Here is a 27,672-nt window from a genome sequence, read left to right on the forward strand (position 1 = left end):
TGCTTCTTGTGCCGCCCTGTCTGTTTACATGGGCGACTGCCGTGATGTTGTCCGACTGGATCAACACCGGTCTTCCTTGAAGCAGAGGTTCCGCCTGGCTTAGAGCATTGTAGATTGCTCTTAGTTCCAGAATGCTTATGTGAAGAGACTTTTTCAGGCTCGACCACACTCCCTGGAAATTTCTTCCCTGTGTGACTGCTCCCCAGCCTCTCAGGCTGGCATCCGTGGTCACCAGGATCCAATCCTGCATGCCGAATCTGCGGCCCTCCAATAGATGAGCCTCCTGCAACCACCACAGAAGGGATACCCTTGTCCTCGGCGACAGGGTTATCCGCAGGTGCATCTGAAGATGCGACCCTGACCATTTGTCCAACAGATCCCTTTGCATGGAATCTGCCGAAAGGGATTGCTTCGTAAGAAGCTACCATTTTTTCCCAGGACTCTTGTGCATTGATGTACAGACACCTTTCCTGGTTTTAGGAGGTTCCTGACCAGGTCAGATAACTCCTTGGCTTTTTCTTCGGGAAGAAAAACCTTTTTCTGAACTGTGTCCAGAATCATCCCCAGGAACAGCAGACGAGTTGTCGGCATTAATTGGGATTTTGGAATATTCAGAATCCATCCGTGCTGCTTTAGCACCTCTTGAGATAGTGCTAAACCCATCTCTAGCTGTTCTCTGGACCTTGCCCTTATTAGGAGATCGTCCAAGTATGGGATAATTAATACGCCTTTTCTTCGAAGAAGAAATATTATCTCGGCCATTACCTTTGTAAAGACCCGAGGTGCCGTGGACAAACCAAACGGCAGCGTCTGAAACTGATAGTGACAGTTTTGTAAAACGAACCTGAGGTACCCCTGGTGTGAGGGGTAATTGGAACGTGGAGATACGCATCCTTGATGTCCAAGGATACCATAAAGTCCCCTTCTTCCAGGTTCGCTATCACTGCTCTGAGTGACTCCATCTTGAACTTGAACTTCTTTATGTACAGGTTCAAGGACTTCAGATTTAGAATAGGCCTTACCGAGCCATCCGGCTTCGGTACCACAAAAAGAGTGGAATAATACCCCTTCCCTTGTTGTAGAAGAGGTACCTTGACTATCACCTGCTGAGAATACAGCTTGTGAATGGCTTCCAAAACCGTCTCCCTTTCTGAGGGGGACGTTGGTAAAGCAGACTTCAGGAAACGGCGAGGTGGCTCTGTCTCTAATTTCAACCTGTACCCCTGAGATATTATCTGCAGGATCCAGGGATTTACCTGCGAGTGAGCCCACTGCGCGCTGTAATTCTTGAGACGACCGCCTACCGCCCCCGAGTCCGCTTGCGAAGCCCCAGCGTCATGCTGAGGCGTTTGTAGAAGCCGGGGAGGGCTTCTGTTCCTGGGAAGGAGCTGCCTGTTGCTGTCTCTTCCCTCGTCCTCTGCCTCGTGGCAGATATGAATAGCCCTTTGCTCTCTTATTTTTAAAGGAACGAAAGGGCTGCGGTTGAAAGGTCGGTGCCTTTTTCTGTTGGGGAGTGACTTGAGGTAGAAAGGTGGATTTCCCGGCCGTAGCCGTGGCCACCAAATCCGATAGACCGACCCCAAATAACTCCTCTACGCATCGCCTGTCCACTGTCGTGTCCATAAAGCTCCTCTGGCCGAAATGGACATAGCACTTACCCGTGATGCCAGTGTGCAGATATCTCTCTGTGCATCACGCATATAAAGAAATGCATCCTTTATTTGTTCTAACGACAGTAAAATATTGTCCCTGTCCAGGGTATCAATATTTTCGATCAGGGACTCTGACCAAACTACCCCAGCACTGCACATCCAGGCAGTCGCAATAGCTGGTCGTAGTATAACACCTGCATGTGTGTATATACCTTTTTGGATATTTTCCATCCTCCTATCTGATGGATCTTTAAGTGCGGCCGTCTCAGGAGAGGGTAACGCCACTTGTTTTGATAAGCGTGTTAGCGCTTTGTCCACCCTAGGAGGTGTTTCCCAGCGCTCCCTAACCTCTGGCGGGAAAGGGTATAAAGCCAATAACTTCTTTGAAATTAGCAGTTTTTTATCGGGGCACCCCACGCTTCATCACACACGTCATTTAATTCTTCTGATTCGGTAAAAACTACTGGTAGTTTTTTCACACCCCACATAATACCCTGTTTAGTGGTACCTGTAGTATCAGCTAAATGTAACATCTCCTTTATTGCCAAAATCATATAACGTGTGGCCCTACTGGAAAATACGGTTGATTCGTCACCTTCACCACCGGAATCAGTGCCTGTGTCTGGGTCTGTGTCGACCGACTGAGGCAAGGGGCGTTTTACAGCCCCTGACGGTGTTTGAGGCGCCTGGACAGGCACTAATTGAGTGTCCGGCCGCCTCATGTCGGCAAACGACTGCTTAAGCGAGTTGACGCTATCCCGTAATTCCACAAATAAAGGCATCCATTCTGGTGTCGACCCCCTAGGAGGTGACATCCTCATATTTGGCAATTGCTCCGCCTCCACACCAATAACGTCCTCATACATGTCGACACACACGTACCGACACACAGCAGACACACAGGGAATGCTCTATACGAAGACAGGACCCACTAGCCCTTTGGGGAGACAGAGGGAGAGTCTGCCAGCACACACCAAAAAGCGCTATATATGACAGGGATAGCCTTATGATTAAGTGCTCCCTTATAGCTGCTTTTATATTAATATATTGCCATTTATTTTGCCCCCCCTCTCTGTTATACCCTGTTTCTGTAGTGCAGTGCAGGGGAGAGACCTGGGAGCCTTCCTGACCAGCGGAGCTGTGACAGAAAATGGCGCCGTGTGCTGAGGAGATAGGCCCCGCCCCTTTTTCGGCGGGCTCGTCTCCCGCTATTTAGTACATTTAGGCAGGGGTAAATATCTCCATATAGCCTCTGGGGCTATATGTGAGGTATTTTTAGCCTTTTTAAAGGTTTTCATTTGCCTCCCAGGGCGCCCCCCCCCCAGCGCCCTGCACCCTCAGTGACTGCCGTGTGAAGTGTGCTGAGAGGAAAATGGCGCACAGCTGCAGTGCTGTGCGCTACCTTAAGAAGACTGCAGGAGTCTTCAGCCGCCGATTCTGGACCTCTTCTTGCTTCAGCATCTGTGAGGGGGCCGGCGGCGTGGCTCCGGTGACCATCCAGGCTGTACCTGTGATCGTCCCTCTGGAGCTTCATGTCCAGTAGCCAAGAAGCCAATCCATCCTGCACGCAGGTGAGTTCACTTCTTCTCCCCTCTGTCCCTCGTTGCAGTGATCCTGTTGCCAGCAGGAATCACTGTAAAATAAAAAACCTAAGCTAAACTCTCTAAGCAGCTCTTTATGAGAGCCACCTAGAATTGCACCCTTCTCGGCCGGGCACAAAAATCTAACTGGAGTCTGGAGGAGGGTCATAGGGGGAGGAGCCAGTACACACCACCTGACCTGTAAAAGCTTTACTTTTGTGCCCTGTCTCCTGCGGAGCCGCTATTCCCCATGGTCCTTTCAGGAACCCCAGCATCCACTTAGGACGATAGAGAAACTGACCAGAAAGTGTTCCTACAAGAACATTATTTGGTTCCAAGAAAAGGTGTTTCATAGCAGACGCAGGACAACGCAGGGTACGAGAGGCTCTGTAAAGAAAAGCTATGCCCACGCTAAAATGGAATCAAACCCCCATGACAATTTGCATTGTCTGAGCTCTGTATAAGGCCTCACAGCACAGGTTCTGTAACCTTCAGCATACAATTACATAGTGTGATGCGAAGGGACAACAAGATACCAACAAACTGTAGTGCAGATTATGGGAATAAAATTTTAAGTACAGGAGCAGGATTAATGAGTCAGGTCATGGAAGTAAAAGATCATCTCTTTTGAATAAATGAAATGGCAGAAGCTCTCCACATGAGTGTTTAAATGAGCAATTAAATCTACCAACACAATATTGGTATTGCAGACAATATTGTAAGGCAGAGGCTTGCAGCTGAATGTTACATATACCAAGTGCCACGGTAATGTCTTCAGGCAAATTTATTTGGGTTTTCTACACCAACACATTCTGTATCCCTGTTCACGCTCCTCAGTTGGTGAAGCTGAGTGTGCAGCTTTGCGTAATTTGCGCTATGCACATAACCACAGCTGTAGTAGCTAATTTCAGCTTGCGCCTCCATGGGCAGAAATGAACAAGAGACACGTCCACCGAAGCCGTTTCGGCAGTAGCTTGCATGTAATTGAAATTGAACCACCCACAGCAACTTAGGTGGGCCAGGTCATTTAGCTCAATGGCTGAATGACTAAAATTGTACCTAATCTAGTCAATTATGTTATGGTAAGCTTAGGCAAATCTTATTGCTCAATGGCAAGATGAATGATCAAGACTTAAGTAACATCTTAGTTACCTGATGACCACATACATCGCAAGGGAGCCATATATGTGTCACACAATGGTGCATTGTACCATGAAACCACTGATGAGTGGAATACAGCTGTATCTCCCTGAATAGTTATAAAGCCATGTATGGCAGTAAAATCTACTTTGCGATAGTTCATATGGACTCACAACGCTAGACATGCAGCCACATATACACTACATATACTGACTATGACTATGGGGGTGATTCCGAGTTGTTCGCTCGCTAGCTGCTTTTAGCAGCATTGCATACGCTAGGCTGCCGCCCTCTGGGAGTGTATCTTAGCTTATCAGAATAGCGAACGAAAGATTAGCAGAATTGCGAATAGAAATTTCTTAGCAGTTTCTGAGTAGCTCCAGACCTACTCACAAATAGCGATCAGTTCAGTCAGTTTCGTTCCTGGTTTGACGTCACACACACGCCCAGCGTTCGCCCAGCCACTCCCCCGTTTCTCCAGACACTCCCGCGTTTTTCCCTGACACGCCTGAGTTTTTCCGCACACTCCCAGAAAACGGCCAATGTCTGCCCAGAAACACCCACTTCCTGTCAATCACACTCCGATCACTTCAACAATGAAAAAACTTAGTTCGGACGTGACTAAATCTACTAAGTTTTGAGCTAAAATACTAACCGCATGCGCACTGCGAACCATGCGCATGCGCATTTTTGCCTTAATCGCTCCGTTGCGAAAATCGGCAACGAGCGAACAACTCGGAATGACCCCCTATGTAAAACACTGATGAAGGCCCCACTGACTTCTCGGATATCTTTAAAATCCATGATCTACTTGCAGTCCCTTCCCCAGTTCTTCTTCAGCAACTGGCAGTTTTGTTTCCTACAGTCTGCATTTGTAACTTCTAACCTGGAAAACCAAACTGCACCACAAAAGTGGTGACTAGTGACCTTTAACAAAAAAAAAAAGTCATAATCCGCTCAACAACTTTCCACATTCCAGTTTCTAAGTGTTTTATGTTAATGTAATCTGAATAGTGGAAACAAGGTAGGAATTTTGCTACCAGTCTACAGGCTGAGCAGTCAATTGCGTATCACTGCCAGTGACATGAGGTAGCATTGTACGTTAGCTGGAAGACAAACACTTGAGAGCTACAATATCACAACATTATTTGTGTATGACCTGCTTCTCCAGCTGCCAGTCAGTATTACTTCATATTTCAGAGCCATGACAGAGTTTGATGGCCAAAGTCCTGCATGTCAGGAGGATTTGATTACAAAGGCACTAAAGCTCGCTCTTTACTCACCTGAAGACACAGTCTCTCCAACCTCATCTCCAGGATTTTGTTCTCCTCCTCTAGACGGCTACGTTCGGCTTCAAGCTCCTCAATTTTCAGCCTGCAGAAAAGCAAAATGCGGTGAATACAACATGAAAGGACACCTTAGGAATAATAATACACTAAAAACATTTCATTTTCTGCAATTCTATCCCTGACAACCAATGGGATCCTTGGATTCTCCATTCCTTAAAATATAAACACAAATTTTGATTTTTAGCCAAGCTCCTCAGTGTAAACCTGTGATTATTCTACGCAATCAGCAAATTCATTGATGTATGTAATTCTCCTGCATCACTCAGATGCAAGGGATCGACTTCAAAAATATAGACAAACTGTTGGTAAATAACTAGAATGTCTGACTGAATGTGGAATAAGCAGGAGCTATGCATACAGGAAGGGATGGGGGGGGGAGGGGGGAGTTTTGAGGGGGGTGGGGCACAGGACACAAAGGACTGGTGAATAGTGAGCATGCAATAAAGGTGGGTACACACTGATAGATATATCTGCAGATCAATTGATCTGCAGATATATCTATGGACGGATCGGGCAGTGTGCTGTGCATACACACTGCCTGATCCATCGGGGACTGACGTTATGAACTGGGCGGCCGTGTACACACGGCCGCCCAGTTCAGCTGTCAATCACCACCGGCTGCAGCAGCATGTGTACGGGCGGGCGGCTGGTCGCCCGTAGACGCACAGCAATGCGCCAATATATCGGTAGATAAATTGGCCGTCGGCTGTGCTGCGGGGCCGACGCAATATGTCTGTGAATGACGCAGTTGACAGACATATCGCCTGTACACACTGGCCGACGGACCCGCGATATATCGGCCGTTCAATAGAACGGCCGATATATCGGCCAGTGTATACCCACTTTAAGGGAAAATAGTACGTAGCCTTCAGCTATAATAATGAAAATACTGTCATAAATATTTGGCAACCATTTAATATTGTGCAAACTGGAAAAATGAGCAAAGTAGTAATAAATAACAGCAGATGGAGTCTTTCTATTTCCGCTTGCCAAAAGCCATCTGTAGCACAAAATATTTCGTTCCAATGTATGTATTTAAGCTCTGCTCAGTTTAAAAACATATGCCACGGGTTCTAATATCCATTAACTACGAGATCTGGTATTCGTGGCTTACAAAAAGTAGATGCGACCGTTTTGTAGGCTGAATTGATGGGATGCTTTAAAGGGAATACATACCTTCTACCGGCGGCCGGGATCCCAGCTGTCATGATCCCGGCCACCAGTATGCTGGCAGCAGGGTGATCGCTATAAAGCCCCTTGCAGGCCATACATAACCAGATTTTTGTTCCAGCCAGCCAGATCAGACAATAAATCTTTAGGTGTATGGGCATCTTAAGAGTAACCGGTTGGGAAATGGTCTGTGCCACCTGTTTGCTGTAATCCCTGGCATGTGAGCATATGGAGAGTCACCTCAATATACTGACATCGTCCCAATACCTTAGATCAAGTGGCACAAGCAAATTTTGCTGTTTCACAGCACAAGAATAATTACAGAATCAATTCAAGTGTGATCAGCAGCTCAAACGAGGCTCCAAGTGAAAAATGTGACGTTGTTAAAATTTACAACAAGAAAAAGTACTCCTGATCAGCCAATCAGAATTAGATCTCTCTCTATGGACAGCTGCCGAGCAATGCAAAGATGCTCATCTCACCACTTTATTGGGCTGTAAAATACAATGACTGTGGCTCTAGGCTACTTACCATTCTATGTACAGTATGTATTAAAACAACCCCCAAAAATAGTGTACTGTACTTAAATATTGGCAATTGCCTGTGCTGTGTTATCAAATGTCCTGAGATAGGAAACTTTTCATCTGAGCAACAGGCCATTTGCAAATGCTTTGCAAGCACTTAAACTTGACTTCAAAAAATAAAAACTTGGCCCCTTGATTGAGATGGTATCAGAATCCCGTCAGTCACCATCATGACAGTCAGAATGCTGACAGCGGGATCCAGACGGTCAAAACTCCAACCTGACCCCTAACCCACCCATCCCACAGCCTCTCTCTAGCCGTTCCCCTCCGGCAGCCTAACCCTAACTCCCCCAACAGAGATTCCCTCCCCCCACCCAATCTAACACTTACCTCAGTATTTACCGTCCGGATCCTGAACGCATCCCTCTTGAATGAATGTAAAGCATGTAATCATCCAGATTCTATTACAAATATCATGTCTACAAAGCCATCAACTCCACCACTTCTCCATTAAAATGGCGACAGATATGTTCAATCATTTTGACAGGAACGTAAATGGTGAAATGACATGGCCGCCTTCTGCATATATATCGACATTTCAACTTTGTCGACATCATGACAGCATACCCTGCACCTGTTCTGAGTTTCTCCTGATTTCTGATAGCTACATGACTCTCAACTGGGCAGTACGGATGGTGTAATGGTTAGCATTACTGCCTCACAGCACTGAGGTCATGGGTTCAATTCCCATCATGGCCCTAACTGCGCAGAGTTTGTATATTCTCCCCGTACTTGCGTGGGTTTCATCCAGGTACTCCGGTTTCCTCCCACAATCCAAAAAAATATACTGATAGGTTAATTGGCTCCCAACAATATTAACAAAAACAGAGATAACCAGCCAGGTTAAAAAAGGGGAGCTATAGATGTAGCTCCAATTTTTATGTATTAAGCAGCTGTCTGAATAGGTTAGTCCACTATGGACTCTGCAAAAAGCGCCATCACTGAACCAACATCCATGCATTAAGGACCGAACATTTACTACAATCATGCAATACTGGTGAGGACTTTCCTATTTACTGCCATATAACTGGGACTGATAATCCTCCAGCGTTGAAACTGCTATTTTTGGCCCAAGGACTGTGCTACAGCCCTAGGATAAGGGATATTCAGTTGTGCGGGTCCCACGGGGACATTGGAACAAGAGGCAAGTGATAAACTCATAACTTATATGGTGACTAGAAGCTCATTGGTGCAGTGTGACTAATTTATTTTAATTATTTTAATTATTCTGTATGTTTTAACTTATTAAAAATTACTGTATGTTCATAAGACAACCCATCTCAGTCAGCGCTGTCTTATTCCGTTTTTGTTCTGTACCCAACAATATTAACCCTAGTATGAATGTGTGTGCGTGTACATGTGATAGGGAATATAGACTGTAAGCTCCACTGAGGTAGGGACTGATGTGAATGGGCAAATATTCTCTGTAAAGCGCTGCGGAATATGTGTGCGCTATATAAATAACTGATAATAAATAATAACAACTGCCAAACTTCTCTCATGCTGCTACTCTCCTATGGAATACCCTACCATATGTTACCGGACTCTACCCCTAAATATAAACAATAAAGATGTGCCCTCATACACGTCTGCTGCAGTTGCTGCAAATATTACTTCTCGGTGTGCCAAGACATGTGCGACACGACTTGTGCCGAGCATATTTTTCGCTAAATGGTGCATCTTCATTGCAATGCGATACAACAAAACTGCTTGTGGAGCCTGCACGGATTAATCTGATAAGAGACCCTTGTATATCTGTGTTAATGTGTACACAAAGTGCTACGCTGCCGCACTTTGCATTGTGCTTCGCATACAGATTCAGACTCAGTTGCACATAGAAATACAAGAGTCGCATAACACACTAATCAGTGCAGTCTTGTGACGCCATTTTGTTGCATCTGACTGAAAATAAGACAGAGTCAATAAAAAAAAACACGTTGCACTGCTCGGGCTCACTCACTCCAGGATCTCGCGCCGCATGGCATATTGAGGCTAGGTGTAAGAGGACATATCTGACCCTTCACAATTATCTATTTTAGAACAAATAAGTGGCAGGAATCACATATACTTTTGATGCAGTATAAATGTTATTTTCGCTATCTTATCAGATGCCTGGTCAACAGAAGATCATCATGAAATGTTGATTCTTTGCCGAGAGACTGCCTGGATACATTATCAGCCCTACCTGCTCAGCTGGGAATTCTGCAGCACAATCCGACTCCCCACAGAGCCCCAAAGAAGATAATTCCGAGAACCATGGGAAACATGTTATAAAGACTCATTGCAAGGAAATACCCAGTAATCCTCCTCTCCACAGGAAAAGGCAAAACACCTTTGACAAAGAGCCGGCAATGTGTGGGTTAAACCCCTCTAGTACAGTGGAAGATTACTAAAGCCATAGAAAGAGATGATATCACAAAGAAAAATTTTTACATTATAGGGATTTATGCCTAATAACCCTTTAGCTGCTGTGTGCATTCGGTTGCGGAAAAGTTAGTCTTGAGTATATACATGTTTATTCTGCAACCTCTGGTCAACAGGGAGCTTGTTCCCTGCACTCATATGTCACAATTAAAGACAAACCTGCGCAGGCTCAAATGTTTTCTAGAATTTTACCCCTGCGGTCACTAAGTAAGTTGTCTCGCTGTATGACAGGAACCAATGACTGTAAGAAATCCAATTAGTGCATGTAGGAGGGTGGTGTGACAGATGTGCAGACGGACACCGTAATATCAGGTTCCGTCTCTTCCCTAGAACTAGTAATCAAAGAAGGGCAGATTTAATTGACTACTAAGCAAATCAGTCTAAACTGAACAGCGAAAGTATAACTACCTCTTGGAGTATAACGTGTGTGTACGAATGCCTTTCAAAGTGTTTCGGGTGTCTATCTTCAAGTGACAAATCTTATTGCAAAACATTGTTTTGTGAAACAAAATAAGTTTGAACCTTATAGGACTCATGGTGGCTCTTTGTAAGATTACATGCTATCCGGATGTATCTGCGAGACCTTAAAATGTTATCTTATACGTACAGAATAACATTTTAAATGATAACTGGGGCACCGATAAAAGGGAAACGCCACTTACAGATCATTTTATTGCCCAGGAAACTGTATTAAGCTCTCTTTGCTGATGGATACGACAGAGATACAGTGTCAGACTGGGTCATGAAGGGCCCACAGGGTGAATGCAGTGGTAGGGGGCCTGTGCTTAGGAGTGTGGCCAGCCACCACAATGGCTTCGCTATCCATTAGAGAATACATGGTCTAGGTACCTTGATAAATCTGGAATACATTCTATTTACCGGCGGCCACGCCAGCGGCATCCCAACCACCAGTATGCGGTCAGCGAGGCAAACGCTAGAAAGCCCCTTGCAGGCTTTCTGCGCTCACCACGCTGCAGGCATGGTGGCTCACAGCGCTCAAAACAGGTTATATTCTCCCTCTATGGGTGTCGTGGACACCCACAGAGGGAGAAAAGCCTGTGGCACCGGTATTCCGGCGGTGGCATTTCACCGCCTGTCGGGATTCCGGCGGCAGCATTGTGACTGCTGGGATCCATACAGGCGGTCTCGTGATTGCCTCCCGATAAATCTATATATAGTAAAAAAAGGATTTTAATTACCTACCGGTAAATCCTTTTCTCGCAGTCCGTAGAGGCTACTGGGGTTCTATTTAGTACCATGGGGTATAGACGGATCCACTAGGAGCCAATGGACATTTTAAGAATTTGATAGTGTGGGCTGGCTTTTCCCTCTATGCCCCTCCTACCAGACTCAGTCTAGGAAACAGTGCCCGAGGAGACGGACATACTTTGAGAGAAGGATATAAAAGGTTAGTGGTGAGATTCCAAACCAGCACACGCAAACAAGAGGAAAGCTATACTAACCCAACTTGAAACAGGAACAGCAACAGCTAAAACAAACAACAATACTTAACCAAGTAACAGTGCAGGAGGAACGAAGCACTGGGCGAGCGCCCAGTATCCTCTATGGACTACAAGAAAGGATTTACCAGTTGGTAATTAAAATCCTATTTTCTCTTACGTCCTGGAGGAGACTGGGGTCCATTTAGTACCATGGGGAAGTACAAGAGCTCCCAAACCGGGTGGGAGAGTGCTGAGGTTCCTGCAGAACTGAATGACCAAACTGAAGGTCCTCAGAGGCCAAAGTATCGAACTTGTAGAACTTCGCAAATGTGTTCGAACCTGACCAAGTAGCTGCTCGGCAGAGCTGTAAAGTCAAGACACTTCGGCAGCAGCCCAGGAAGAACCCACCGACCTAGTAAAGTGGGACTGTACAGATTTTCGAACCGGCAAACCTGCCATGGAATAAGCATGCTGGATAGTGAGCCTGATCCAGCGTGCTATAAACTGAAAAATGCAAACGAAAGAGCGCTATTCACATCCAAAGTGAATTTTATTTTACAATACCAAAATATAGCAAATTTACATGCCGGCCGGCAATGCATATACATATATTAAAAATGACAATGTGGCTACATAAAATCCTAAAAAACAAATAAATGACTGATTATATTCAAAGCAATCCTTTACACATGCATGTTTAAGAATAGCCGTCCCACTGATTAATTTATATCTCCTTATTCCTCAAATATCCAGAATTATTGTTATGCTTCCAATCAGCCGGATATTCTGTGGATGCCTTATGTCCAACAAAAAAGCAATTATATTCACATGCGCTGCTCACTCTCTCCCCAGCCTCATGCTAGAACGTGCTTATGTCCAGCGACAGGAATTGCTTGGTTTATATAATTCTTGTGCTATAAACTGCTTTGAAGCAGGACACCCAATTTTATTGGGATCATAAAGAACAAAGAGCGAGACCAATTTTCTGTGACTAACTGTTCGCTTTATATTAGTGATTAGCGGGTTCGGTTTCTCGGAAACCGAACCCCCCCGAACTTCACCCATTTTACACGGGTCCGAGCCATACTCGGATTCTCCCGTATGGCTCGGTTAACCCGAGCGCGCCCGAACGTCATCATCCCGCTGTCGGATTCTCGCGAGATTCGGATTCTATATAAGCAGCCGCGCGTTGCCGCCATTTTCACACGTGCATTGAGATTGATAGGGAGAGGACGTGGCTGGCGTCCTCTCCGTTTATAATTGTAGAAGAGACAGTTGATTGCTTGTTTTATTACTAATTGTGGGGAGGATTGGGGAGCAGCTGTTAGGACTCGGAGTAGAGTGCAGAGTTTTGCTGATAGTGACCACCAGTTTTTTTTTATCCGTTCTCTGCCTGAAAAAAACGCTCCATACCATATCTGTGCTCAGTGTGCTGCATGATATATCTGTGCTGAGTGCTCACACTGCCTAATTGTGGGGACTGGGGAGCAGCTATAGCAGGAGTACAGTGCACAGTTTTGCTGACAGTGACCACCAGTATACGTTTGTCTGCCTGAAAACACTCCTGTGCTTTTTTTTATACTAGTTTAGCAGTCTGCTGACAGTGTCCACCAGGTCCATTATACTGTATATAGCAGTACGGTAGGCCACTGCTGTACCTACCTCTGTGTCGTCACTCGTCGTCCATAAGTATACTACCATCCATCTACATTGTATACCTGTGGTGGCTTTTTTTTTTTATACTAGTAGTACTAGTTTAGCAGTCTGCTGACAGTGTCCACCAGGTCCATTACTGTATATAACAGTACGGTAGGCCACTGCTGTACCTACCTCTGTGTCGTCAGTCACTCGTTGTCCATTAATAATAATAAGTATACTATCCATCCATCTACATTGTATACCTGTGGTGGCTTTTTTTTTATACTAGTAGTACTAGTTTAGCAGTCTGCTGACAGTGTCCACCAGGTCCATTATACTGTATATAGCAGTACGGTAGGCCACTGCTGTACCTACCTCTGTGTCGTCAGTCACTCGTCCATAAGTATAATATCCATCCATCTACATTGTATACCTGTGGTGGCTTTTTTTTTTATACTAGTAGTACTAGTTTAGCAGTCTGCTGACAGTGTCCACCAGGTCCATTATACTGTATATAGCAGTACGGTAGGCCACTGCTGTACCTACCTCTGTGTCGTCAGTCACTCGTCATCCATTAATAATAATAAGTATACTATCCATCCATCTACATTGTATACCCGTGGTGGCTTTTTTTCTTTATACTAGTTTAGCAGTTTGCTGACAGTGTCCACCAGGTCCATTTATTATACTGTATATAGCAGTACGGTAGGCCACTGCTGTACCTACCTCTGTGTCGTCACCCGTCGTCCATAAGTATACTATCCATCCATCTACATTGTATACCTGTGGTGCCTTTTAGTTGTGCGCATTAAAATATGGAGAACAAAAATGTGGAGGTTAAAAAAATAGGGTAAGATCAAGATCCACTTCCACCTCGTGCTGAAGCTGCTGCCACTAGTCATGGCCGAGACGATGAAATGCCATCAACGTCGTCTGCCAAGGCCGATGCCCAATGTCATAGTACAGAGCATGTAAAATCCAAAACACAAAAGATCAGTAAAATGACCCAAAAATCAAAATTAAAAGCGTCTGAGGAGAAGCGTAAACTTGCCAATATGCCATTTACGACACGGAGTGGCAAGGAACGGCTGAGGCCCTGGCCTATGTTCATGGCTAGTGGTTCAGCTTCACATGAGGATGGAAGCACTCATCCTCTCGCTAGAAAAAAGAAAAGACTTAAGCTGGCAAAAGCACAGCAAAGAACTGTGCGTTCTTCGAAATCACAAATCCCCAAGGAGAGTCCAATTGTGTCGGTTGCGATGCCTGACCTTCCCAACACTGGACGGGAAGAGCTTGCGCCTTCCACCATTTGCACGCCCCCTGCAAGTGCTGGAAGGAGCACCCGCAGTCCAGTTCCTGATAGTCAAATTGAAGATGTCAGTGTTGAAGTACACCAGGATGAGGATATGGGTGTTGCTGGCGCTGGGGAGGAAATTGACAAGGAGGATTCTGATAGTGTGGTGGTTTGTTTAAGTCAGGCACCCAGGGAGAGACCTGTTGTCCGTGGGAGGATTATGGCCATTGACATGCCTGGTCAAAATACAAAAAAAATCAGCTTTTCGGTGTGGAATTATTTCAACACAAATGCGGACAACAGGTGTCAAGCCGTGTGTTGCCTTTGTCAAGCTGTAATAAGTAGGGGTAAGGACGTTAACCACCTCGGAACATCCTCCCTTATACGTCACCTGCAGCGCATTCATCATAAGTCAGTGACAAGTTCAAAAACTTTGGGCGACAGCGGAAGCAGTCCACTGACCAGTAAATCCCTTCCTCTTGTAACCAAGCTCCTGCAAACCACACCACCAACTCCCTCAGTGTCAATTTCCTCCTTACCCAGGAAAGCCAATAGTCCTGTAGGCCATGTCACTGGCAAGTCTGACGAGTCCTCTCCTGCCTGGGATTCCTCCGATGCATCCTTGAGTGTAACGCCTACTGCTGCTGGCGCTGCTGTTGTTGCTGCTGGGAGTCGATCGTCATCCCAGAGGGGAAGTCGGAAGACCACTTGTACTACTTCCAGTAAGCAATTGACTGTCCAACAGTCCTTTGCGAGGAAGATGAAATATCACAGCAGTCATCCTGCTGCAAAGCGGATAACTCAGGCCTTGGCAGCCTGGGCGGTGAGAAACGTGGTTCCGGTATCCATCGTTAATTCAGAGCCAACTATAGACTTGATTGAGGTACTGTGTCCCCGGTACCAAATACCATCTAGGTTCCATTTCTCTAGGCAGGCGATACCGAAAATGTACACAGACTTCAGAAAAAGAGTCACCAGTGTCCTAAAAAATGCAGTTGTACCCAATGTCCACTTAACCACGGACATGTGGACAAGTGGAGCAGGACAGACTCAGGACTATATGACTGACAGCCCACTGGGTAGATGTATTGCCTCCCGCTGCAAGAACAGCAGCGGCGGCACCAGTAGCAGCATCTCGCAAACGCCAAATCGTTCCTAGGCAGGCTACGCTTTGTATCACCGCTTTCCAGAATACGCACACAGCTGAAAACCTCTTACGGCAACTGAGGAAGATCATCGCAGAGTGGCTTACCCTAATTGGACTCTCCTGGGGATTTGTGACATCGGACAACGCCAGCAATATTGTGCGTGCATTACATCTGGGCAAATTCCTGCACGTCCCATGTTTTGCACATACGTTGAATTTGGTGGTGCAGAATTATTTAAAAAACGACAGGGGCATGCAAGAGATGCTGTCGGTGGCCCGAAGAATTGCGGGCTACTTTCGGCGTTCAGGCACCGCGTACAGAAGACTGGAGCACCACCAAAAATACCTGAACCTGCCCTGCCATCATCTGAAGCAGGAGGTGGTAACGAGGTGGAATTCAACCCTCTATATCAGGCCTGGCCAACCTGTGGCTCTCCAGATGTTGTGAAACTACACATCCCAGCATGCCCTGCCATGGTTTTAGCATTCCTTAATAGCAAAACTGTGGCAAAGCATGATGGCACTTGTAGTTTTACAACAGCTGGAGAGCCACAGGTTGGCCAGGCCTGCTCTATATGCTTCAGAGGATGGAGGAGCAGCAAAAGGCCATTCAAGCCTATACATCTGGCCACGATATAGGCAAAGGAGGTGGAATGCACCTGTCTCAAGCGCAGTGGAGAATGATTTCAACGTTGTGCAAGGTTCTGCAACCCTTTGAACTTGCCACACGTGAAGTCAGTTCAGACACTGCCAGCCTGAGTCAGGTCATTCCCCTCATCAGGCTTTTGCAGAAGAAGCTGGAGACATTGAAGGAGGAGCTAAAACAGAGCGATTCCGCTAGGCATGTGGGACTTGTGGATGGAGCCCTTCATTCGCTTAACCAGGATTCACGGGTGGTCAATCTGTTGAAATCAGAGCACTACATTTTGGCCACCGTGCTCGATCCTAGATTTAAAACCTACCTTGGATCTCTCTTTCCGACAGACACAAGTCTGCAGGGGTTCAAGGACGTGCTGGTGAGAAAATTGTCAAGTCAAGCGGAACGTGACCCGTCAACAGCTCCTCCTTCACATTCTCCCGCAACTGGGGGTGCGAGGAAAAGGCTAAGAATTCCGACCCCACCCGCTGGTGGTGATGCAGGGCAGTCTGGAGCGAGTGCTGACATCTGGCACGGACTGAAGGACCTGCCAACGATTACTGACATGTCGTCTACTGTCACTGCATATGATTCTCTCACCATTGAAAGAATGGTGGAGGATTATATGAGTGACCGCATCCAAGTAGGCACGTCAGACAGTCCGTACGTATACTGGCAGGAAAAGAGGCAATTTGGAGGCCCTTGCAGAAACTGGCTTTATTCTACCTAAGTTGCCCTCCCTCCAGTGTGTACTCCGAAAGAGTGTTTAGTGCAGCCGCTCACCTTGTCAGCAATCGGCGTACGAGGTTACTTCCAGAAAATGTGGAGATGATGTTCATTAAAATGAATTATAATCAATTCCTCCGTGGAGACATTCACCAGCAGCAATTGCCTCCAGAAAGTACACGGGGTGAGATGGTGGATTCCAGTGGGGACGAATTAATAATCTGTGAGGAGGGGGATGTACACAGTGAAAGGGGTGATGAATCGGACGACGAGGAGGAGGTGGACATCTTGCCTCTGTAGAGCCAGTTTGTGCAAGGAGAGATTGATTGCTTCTTTTTTGGTGGGGGCCCAAACCAACCAGTCATTTTAGTCACAGTCGTGTGGCAGACCCTGTCACTAAAATGATGGGTTCGTTAAAGTGTGCATGTCCTGTTTATACAACATAAGGGTGGGTGGGAGGGCCCAAGGACAATTCCATCTTGCACCTCTTTTTTCTTTCATTTTTCTTTGCATCATGTGCTGTTTGGGGAGTATTTTTTTGAAGGGCCATCCTGCGTGACACTGCAGTGCCACTCCTAGATGGGCCAGATGTTTGTGTCGGCCACTTGTGTCGCTTATCTTAGTCACACAGCTACCTCATTGCGCCTCTTTTTTTCTTTGCATCATGTGCTGTTTGGGGAGTATTTTTTTGAAGGGCCATCCTGCGTGACACTGCAGTGCCACTCCTAGATGGGCCAGGTGTTTGTGTCGGCCACTTGTGTCGCTTAGCTTAGTCACACAGCGACCTTGGTGCGCCTCTTTTTTTCTTTGCATCATGTGCTGTTTGGGGACAATTTTTTTGAAGGGCCATCCTGTCTGACACTGCAGTGCCACTCCTAGATGGGCCAGGTGTTTGTGTCGGCCACTTGGGTCGCTTAGCTTAGCCATCCAGCGACCTCGGTGCAAATTTTAGGACTAAAAATAATATTGTGAGATGTGAGGTGTTCAGAATAGACTGAAAATGAGTGGAAATTATGGTTATTGAGGTTAATAATACTATGGGATCAAAATGACCCCCAAATTCTATGATTTAAGCTGTTTTTTAGGGTTTTTTGAAAAAAACACCCGAATCCAAAACACACCTGAATCCGACAAAAAAATTTCGGTGAGGTTTTGCCAAAACGCGTCCGAACCCAAAACACGGCCGCGGAACTGAACCCAAAACCCGAAAAATTTCCGGTGCACATCACTACTTTATATACACCTTTGAAGACAAAGACTTTGAAGTAGCAGAGGTGTCGGTGACAACCGGAACCACAATAGGTTGTTTGATGTGAAACGCAGACACCACTATAGGAAGAAATTGCTGAGGAGTTCTGAGTTCAGCTCTGTCCTCATGGAAAATTAAATAGGGGCTTTTGTGAGACAAAGCACCCAGCTCCGACACACGCCTTGCTGAAGCTAAGGCCAACAGTGTGATGGTCTTCCACGTAAGATATTTTAGGTCTACCTCCTGTAACGGTTTAAACCAGTCTGATTGGAGGAACTGCAGCACCAAATTGAGATCCCAAGGTGCCGTGGGAGGCACAAAGGGAGGTTGGATGTGCAGAGCACCTTTCAAAAATGCCTGGACCTCTGGGAGAGAAGCCAATTGTTTCTGAAAGAAAATGGACAAGGCCGATATCTGGACTTTTATGGAGCCCTGACGTAGGCGCACATTCACACCTGATTGCAGAAAAAGCAGGAAACGTCCTAGATGAAATTCCACCGCAGAATATTTTCTGCTCTCACACCAAGAGACATACAGATAGATCCACGATTATCTTGACTTCTTTGCTGTGCCTAGGCACACCATGGTTTATTTACATAAACCCTTCATCTATTGTTCTCAGTTGCAATACAATACAGAGAACAATACAGCAGGGGATTAAGTCCGACTGCCCAGTCTCAGTTAATCCTATTAAAGGCCAAGATAAACAAGGACCCATCTGTATCTCTTCCAAATACGGTGGTAATGTTTAGATGTTATCCCCTTCCTGGCTTGGATCATAATCGGGATAACCTTGTTAGGGATCCCTCTTCTGGCTAGAATCAGCTGTTCAACTTCCATGCCGTCAAACGTAACCACGGTAAGTCTTGACAGACGAACGGGCCCTGTTGCAGAAGAGCCTCGAGAAGAGGTAGAGGCCACGGATCTTCGAGGGGCATCACCAGAAGGTTTGCGTACCAGGCCCTTCTTGGCCTGTCCGAAGCAATGAGTATTGCTTGAACCTTTTCCCTTTTTATTCTTTTCAGAATTCTTGGGATCAGAGGAAGTGGAGGAAACACGTACACCATCTGATAGACCGATGGAGTGATTCTGTTCAGATGGTTACTGCTCCGTGATAGCTTGCAGGCTTTCCTTAAAACCTTGTGAGCTGCAGTTACGTAAGATGGGTGGAACTGGAACAATGACTTGAGTCTGTACCAGTTTTTGGATGGCATGCTGTAAAGTTATACTTGCCTCTTGTGAAATTGGTAAGCCTGATTTGAAGAATCTGTGGGGTGGGAGCTCTTGGAACTCCAGTCTGTAGCCCAGGGAAATAAGAGCTATGACCCAGGAATCCCGGCACGAACTTGACCAGATGTGACTGAAGAATTTTAGTCGGGCTCTCACCTGCCAGCCTTCCAGGCATCGCGGTCCACCGTCATGCTGAAGGCTATGAGGAAGCAGAGCCTGAGCTCTGTTCCTGAGCATCTGCAGTTGCTGGTTTGCGTGGTTTACCTCTTGCGCCTATGGAGGCCGTAAAAGCACCTCTGGATTTGCCATGAAACTTGGCTGTCCGAAAGGACTGTAAATTTGAAGCTGAATAAGCTTTCCTGGCTGGGGGAGCTGCAGAAAGAATATACGTAGACTTACCCGCAGTAGCCTTGGAGATCCACTTGTCTAGATCATCTCCAAACAAGGCCTCTCCTGTGAATGGTAGGCTTTCCACACCTTTCCTGGAGTCCGCATCAGCAGTCCACTGGCATAGCTACAAGCCCCTGTGTGCTGACACTGCCATAGCGGTGGTGCGTGCATTAAGCAAGCCCATCTCTTTTATTGCTTCCACCATAAAGTTCGCAGAGTCCTGTATATGCTGCAGGAGTAAAACAACATCCCCCCTAGACAAGGAATCTAACTACTCAATTAGGTTTCCTGACCATTTAGCAATGGCTTTTGTGATCCACGCACATGCAATAGTGGTTCTATGGGCCACCCCAGCAGCTGTGTACAATGATTTGAGTATAGTCTCAATTTTACAATCAGCCGCAACTTTTAGGGAGGCTGCACCAGAGACAGGCAAGATAAATTTTTGAGACAGCCTAGAGACTGATGCGTCTACTATCTGTGGATTTTCCCATTTTTTCCTATCCTCCAGAGGAAAAGGAAAATATGAGAGCAACCGTTTAGGGATTTGAAATTTATTATCAGGATTAACCCACGGTTCTTCAAACAGGGTATTTAGGGGGTAATTCCAAGTTGATCGCAGCAGGAAAATTTTTAGCAGTTGGGCAAAACCATGTGCACTGCAGGGGAGGCAGATATAACATTTGCAGAGAGAGTTAGATTTGGGTGGGTTAGTTTGTTTCTGTCCAGGGTAAATACTGACTGCTTTATTTTTACACTGCAATTTAGATTGCAGATTGAACTCACCACACCCAAATCTATCTCTCTCTGCACATGTTACATCTGCCTCCCCTGCAGGGCACATGGTTTTGCCCAACTGCTAAAAAAGTTCCTGCTGCGATCAACTTGGAATTGCCCCCTTAGTTCCTTTGACACAGGAATAGTGACTTCTTTTTTACATTAAAATAAGATTCCTCACACTCCTCTGACACCTTATCAGGAATTTGCAGAACATCTCTGATAGCCTCTATAAGAGCCTCTATTCCCTGTGACAGAGAGGCATCACCCTCCATCCAAATCCCCCTCACCCTCCTCCATGTCTGAGATCGTTTTTGCGGACAAATGGGAGGGGATTAAGAAGCTGGTTTGGGGACTTGAGTCTCTAGTCATAAACTTATCCACAGTCTGTCTTAAGTATTGCGTCTCTTTCTCATTGCGGGATAATTTCGTAGAAATATTGGAGATCATTCCTTTAATGGAATTAACCCACTGCGGTTCAGCCCCGCTATTCTGGGAAGGTGCACTGCCCTGAGTACCCAGTAGTGAGCCCCCTGGTGAAGAGGAACACTCCGCTGTACAAGAAACACACTCTTTGCCTGACAATGTAAATGTGACAGCACACACACACAGGAAAAAGTTAAGCACAATTAATCCACAAAGAGCCCTTCAGGGAGACACAGAGTACCTTGGATCCAGCCCCCACCGCCAAAGCTTAGCCGGGTCGCAGACTAAGTACCCTGATAAGGGACTTAGTACACTAATAATCACTCCCCCCCCCCCCAAGCTATGACCCCCTGGTTCCGCTGAGGTAATCTGGAGTCACTCAGGAGGAGCTGTGCGTCCCTGTCCTGTCAGCGTGTGTGTCCACTGCAGAGGGAAAATGGTGCTGGATCCGCTCATAGTGAAGGCCCCGCCCCTTCAATGGCGCACGGTCTTCCCACCTTTTTATACTGGCTGAGGTAATCTGCTGCTTAAAATGGAGAGAAAACTGTTTTAAGGCTGTTTTTGCCAGTGTGGGTACTGTGTACAGTGTACTGAGACGCAGTTGTGTACGGTGTCTGGAGACGCATTCCACTCTGGTTAGAAGCCGTGGCTCTCCGTACCCACATGCCGCCATAGTGGCCGGCTCCCCGCTAACCGGAACGCCGGCTTAGTACTCACCACTCTTCATTCTTCTGGCTCTGTTAGGGGTGGCGACGTGCTGCGGGAATGTATGCTCGCCGTGGTGGAGCTTGCGAATAGTTCCCTGACGAGGTCAGTGTACAGTCAGCGGGGAACGGAACCATTAACCCTTCAAGAGGATGCCCCCCCCAGACCCCCCACCCCCACCCCGAAGGCCCACGAAGCAGGCAGGCTGGTGCCATCCAGCCCTGCCTGAAAATAGCAAACAGATAAATGCAGAAAACTCTTCAGGAGCTTCCTAAACTGAGTCTGGTAGAAGGGGCATAGAGGGAGGAGCCAGCCCAAACTATCAAATTCTTAAAAGTGCCCATGGCTCCTAGTGGACCCATCTATTCCCCATGGTACTAAATGGAACCCCAGTAGCCTCTAGGACGTAAGAGAAATACTGCTGGTGAATGAATGATAATGTACCAGAAAAATAACAAGAATGCATTGTAGAAAGCACACCACAGTCCTGTGCAGTATAAGATAACATGTATAATTGGTGCACAATCTAGGACCTGATCGCAAGAGGAGGAAGTGGGCCCTCAAGCAGTGTGGCCTACCAGGGTTTCCCCCTGTGCCCCCTGTGGGCAAGTCCAGCCCAGCGGTGCTAACAAAGAGTAACTCTGATGTTAAATGACCATTAAGGTCTGAAAGTTATTAGCCACTATAGACGACAAATTTATCTCTGTTCGCTTATAAGACGCCACAAAACTCTGCACCACAGGACAGTCCGTAAAACACATTGGACCGAAAATGCAAAGCATACAAAGAAATAGATGGAGGACCTATGGGATTTAAGGAGCAGGTGCAGACGTGACATGGAGTTTAGAAAGGAAAATGTTCACGATCACTTACAGTCTAGAAGGAAATGGTAATCCTGAGATGGAATGGTAGCTGCTAGTGAACAGAGAGAGTAGTATAAGGTGGGAGAAAGATCGCCCAAAGTAAAGAGGTGGACTTATAAAGAATAAAGGGGCAGATGTATTACCCTGGAGAAGGCATAAGGAAGTGATAAACCAGTGATATGTGTAAGGTGATAAACGCCCCAGCCAATCAGCTTCTAACTGTTGATTTACATATTGGAGCTGATTGGCTGGTGCCTTTATCACCTTGCACATATCACTGATTCATCACTTCCTTATGCCTTCTCCAGGTTAATACATCTGCCCCAAAGCTTGGAGAGGCTTGGTCAGGTGGATATAAATGTGTACTTGGGGAATAATTAGAGGTGGAAAAATAAATAAGAATTTACTCACCGGTAATTCTATTTCTCATAGTCCGTAGTGGATGCTGGGGACTCCGTAAGGACCATGGGGATTAGCGGCTCCGCAGGAGACTGGGCACAACTACAAAGAAAGCTTTTAGACTACTGGTGTGCACTGGCTCCTCCCACTAAGACCCTCCTCCAGACCTCAGTTAGGATACTGTGCCCGGAAGAGCTGACACAATTAGGAAGGATTTTGAATCCCGGGTAAGACTCATACCAGCCACACCAATCACACCGTATAACTCGTGATACAATACCCAGTTAACAGCATGATAACAACTGAGCCTCTCAACAGATAGCCCAACAATAACCCTTTAGTTAAGCAATATCTATATACAAGTATTGCAGACAATCCGCACTTGGGATGGGCACCCAGCATCCACTACGGACTATGAGAAATAGAATTACCGGTGAGTAAATTCTTATTTTCTCTAACGTCCTAAGTGGATGCTGGGGACTCCGTAAGGACCATGGGGATTATACCAAAGCTCCCAAACGGGCGGGAGAGTGCGGATGACTCTGCAGCACCGAATGAGAGAACTCAAGGTCCTCCTCAGCCAGGGTATCAAATTTGTAGAATTTAGCAAACGTGTTTGCCCCTGACCAAGTAGCAGCTCGGCAAAGTTAAAGAACCGAGACTCCTCGGGCAGCCGCCCAAGAAGAGCCCACTTTCCTTGTGGAATGGGCTTTTACTGATTTAGGATGCGGCAGTCCAGCCGCAGAATGTGCAAGCTGAATCATACTACAGATCCAGCGAGCAATAGTCTGCTTAGAAGCAGGTGCACCCAACTTGTTGGGCGCATACAGGATAAAAAGCGAGTCCGTTTTCCTGACTCCAGCTGTCCCGGAAACATAAATTTTTAGGGCCCTGGCTACATCCAACAACTTGGAAGCCTCCAAGTAATTCGTAGCCGCAGGCACCACGATAGGTTGGTTCAGATGAAAAGCTGATACCACTTTGGGGAGAAACTGGGGACGAGTCCTCAATTCCGCCCTATCCATATGGAAAATCAGATAAGGGCTTTTACATGACAAAGCCGCCAATTCTGAAACCCGCCTGGCCGAAGCCAAGGCCAACAACATGACCACTTTCCACGTAAGATATTTTAAATCCACGGTTTTCAGTGGCTCAAACCAATGTGACTTTAGGAAATCCAACACCACGTTGAGATCCCAAGGTGCCACTGGAGGCACAAAAGGGGGCTGAATATGCAGCACTCCTTTAACAAAAGTCTGAACTTCAGGTAGTGAAGCCAATTCTCTCTGGAAGAAAATCGATAGAGCCGAAATCTGGACCTTAACGGAACACAATTTAAGGCCCATAGTCACCCCTGACTGTAGGAAGTGCAGGAACCGGCCCAGCTGAAATTCTTCCGTCGGGGCCTTCCTGGCCTCACACCACGCAACATATTTTCGCCATATGCGGTGATAATGGTTCGCGGTTACTTCTTTCCTAGCTTTTATCAGCGTAGGAATGACTTCCTCCGGAATGCCCTTTTCCTTCAGGATCCGGTGTTCAACCGCCATGCCGTCAAACGCAGCCGCGGTAAGTCTTGGAACAGACAGGGCCCCTGCTGCAGCAGGTCCTGTCTGAGCGGTAGAGGCCATGGGTCCTCTGACATCATTTCTTGAAGTTCCGGATACCACGTTCTTCTTGGCCAATCCGGAACAATGAGTATAGGCCCTCATTCCGAGTTGTTCGCTCGGTATTTTTCATCGCATCGCAGTGAGAATTCTCTTAGTGCGCATGCGTAATGTTCGCACTGCGCATGCGTCAAGTAACTTTACTAAGAAGAAAGTAATTTTACTCACGGCTTTTTCGTCGCTCCGGAGAACGCATTGTGATTGACAGGAAATGGGTGTTACTGGGCGGATGTACGGCGTTTTAGGGGCGTGTGGCTGGAAACGCTACCGTTTCCGGAAAAAACGCAGGCGTGTCTGGAGAAACGGTGGGAGTGCTTGGGCGAACGCTGGGTGTGTTTATGACGTCAGCCGGGACCGAAAAGCACTGAATTGTTCGCACAGGCAGAGTAAGTCTGGAGTTACTCAGAAACTGCTAACTCGGTTTTGATCGCAATATTGCGAATACATCGGTCGCACATTTAAGATGTTTAGAATCACTCCCAGTAGGCGGCGGCTTAGCGTGTGTAACTCTGCTATAATCGCCTTGCGAGCGAACAACTCGGAATGAGGGCCATAGTTCTTACTCCTCTTCTCCTTATTATCCTCAGTACCTTTGGTATGAGAGGAAGAGGAGGGAACACATAAACCGATCGGTACACCCACGGTGTTACCAGAGCGTCCACAGCTATCGCCTGCGGGTCTCTTGACCTGGCGCAATATTTTTCTAGCTTTTTGTTTAGGCGGGACGCCATCATGTCCACCTGTGGTTTTTCTCACTGGTTTACAATCATTTGAAAGACTTCTGGATGAAGTCCCCACTCTCCCGGGTGGAGGTCGTGCCTGAAGTCTGCTTCCCAGTTGTCCACTCCTGGAATGAACACTGCTGACAGTGCTAACACGTGATTTTCCGCCCATCGGAGAATCCTTGTGGCTTCTGCCATTGCCGTCCTGCTTCTCGTGCCGCCCTGTCGATTTACATGGGCGACCGCCGTGATGTTGTCTGACTGGATCAGTACCGGCTGGTTTTGAAGCAGGGGTTTTGCCTGACTTAGGGCATTGTAAATGGTCCTTAGTTCCAGAATATTTATGTGCAGGGAAGTCTCCTGACTTGACCATAGTCCTTGGAAGTTTCTTCCCTGTGTGACTGCTCCCCAGCCTCGAAGGCTGGCATCCGTGGTCACCAGGACCCAGTCCTGTATGCCGAACCTGCGGCCCTCTTGAAGATGAGCACCTCTGCAGCCACCACAGCAGAGACACCCTTGTCCTCGGAGACAGGGTTATCAGACGATGCATCTGAAGATGCGATCCGGACCACTTGTCCAACAGGTCCCACTGAAAGGTTCTTGCATGAAACCTGCCGAATGGAATCGCTTCGTAGGAAGCTACCATTTTTCCCAGGATCCGCGTGCAGTGATGCACCGACACCTGTTTTGGTTTTAGGAGGCCTCTGACTAGAGATGACAGCTCCTTGGCCTTCTCCTCCGGGAGAAACACTTTTCTCTGTTCTGTGTCCAGAACCATCCCTAGGAACAGCAGGCGTGTCGTAGGGACCAGCTGTGACTTTGGAATGTTTAGAATCCAGCCGTGCTGTTGTAGCACTTCCCGAGATAGTGCTACCCCTACCAACAACTGCTCTCTGGACCTCGCCTTTATCAGGAGATCGTCCAAGTACGGGATAATTAAAACTCCCTTCCTTCGAAGGAGTATCATCATTTCCACCATTACCTTGGTAAAGACCCTCGGAGCCGTGGAGAGACCGAACGGCAACGTCTGGAATTGGTAATGACAATCTTGTACCACAAACCTGAGGTACTCCTTGTGAGGATGGTAAATGGGGACATGTAGGTAAGCATCCTTGATGTCCAGCGATACCATGTAATCTCCCTCGTCCAGGCTCGCAATAACCGCCCTGAGCGATTCCATCTTGAACTTGAATTTTTTGATATATGTGTTCAAGGATTTCAAATTTAAAATGGGTCTCACCAAACCATCCGGTTTCGATACCACAAACATTGTGGAATAGTAACCCCTTCCTTGTTGAAGTAAGGGCACCTTTACTATCACTTGTTGTGAATACAGCTTTTGAATTGCCTGTAACACTGCCTCCCTGCCTGAGGGAGTGGTTGGCAAGGCAGATTTGAGGAAATGGCGGGGGGGAGACGTCTCGAATTCCAGTTTGTACCCCTGAGATACTATTTGAAGGATCCAGGGATCTACCTCTGCCTCTGGGCAGAAAGGACGCGCCTTTAACCCGCTTGCCCCTATTGGGCCGAAAGGACTGTACCTGATAATACGGTGATTTCTTAGGTTGTGAGGGAACATGGGGCAAAAATGTAGACTTCCCAGCTGTTGCTGTGGAAACGAGGTCCGAGAGACCATCCCCGAACAATTCCTCACCCTTATAAGGCAGAACTTCCATGTGTCGTTTGGAATCTGCATCACCTGTCCACTGCCGAGTCCATAACCCTCTCCTGGCAGAAATGGACATAGCACTAATTTTGGATGCCAGCCGGCAAATATCCCTCTGTGCATCCCTCATGTATAAAAGTGCGTCTTTTATATGCTCAACGTTCAGCAAAATAGTGTCCCTGTCTAGGGTATCTATAATTTTCTGACAGGGAATCTGACCACGCAGCAGCAGCGCTTTACATCCAGGCTGAAGCTATAGCCGGTCTCAGTATCACACCTGTGTGTGTATATATAGATTTCAGGATAGCCTCCTGCTTTCTATCAGCAGATTCCTTCAGGGCGGCCGTATCCGGAGACGGTAGTGCCACCTTCTTCGACAAGCGTGTGAGCGCTTTATCCACCCTAGGGGATGTTTCCCAGCGTGACCTATCCTCTGGCGGGAAAGGGTACGCCATTAGTAACCTCTTAGAAATTACCATCTTTTTATCAGGGGAAGCCCACGCTTCTTCACACACTTCATTTAACTCTTCAGATGGAGGAAAAGCTACTGGTAGTTTTTTCTCTCCAAACATTATACCCTTTTTTGTGGTACCGGGGGTAACATCAGAAATGTGCAACACATTTTTCATTGCCTCAATCATGTAACGTGTGGCACTACTGGAAGTTACATTAGTCTCTTCGTCGTCGACACTGGAGTCAGTATCCGTGTCGACATCTGTGTCAACCATCTGAGGTAGCGGGCGTTTTAGAGCCCCTGATGGTTTTTGAGACGCCTGGGCAGGCACAGGTGGAGAA

At 46.9% G+C, this 27,672-nt stretch overlaps 1 protein-coding gene across 5 annotated transcripts in view; it reads right to left on the minus strand.

Annotated features, from left to right (window-relative positions):
- The window catches only part of MAD1L1 (mitotic arrest deficient 1 like 1), a 1,517,492-nt gene that overhangs the window by 585,725 nt on the left and 904,095 nt on the right, over positions 1 to 27,672 (minus strand). For all 5 annotated transcript variants that reach the window (XM_063934609.1, XM_063934611.1, XM_063934608.1 and 2 more), the window contains exon 15: positions 5,656 to 5,746. In XM_063934609.1, coding sequence (XP_063790679.1) covers positions 5,656 to 5,746 — 91 coding nt within the window. The remainder of the gene's footprint in view (positions 1 to 5,655; positions 5,747 to 27,672) is intronic.

This window comes from Pseudophryne corroboree, chromosome 7 (assembly GCF_028390025.1).
Source record: "Pseudophryne corroboree isolate aPseCor3 chromosome 7, aPseCor3.hap2, whole genome shotgun sequence".
Classification (NCBI taxonomy): domain Eukaryota; kingdom Metazoa; phylum Chordata; class Amphibia; order Anura; family Myobatrachidae; genus Pseudophryne; species Pseudophryne corroboree.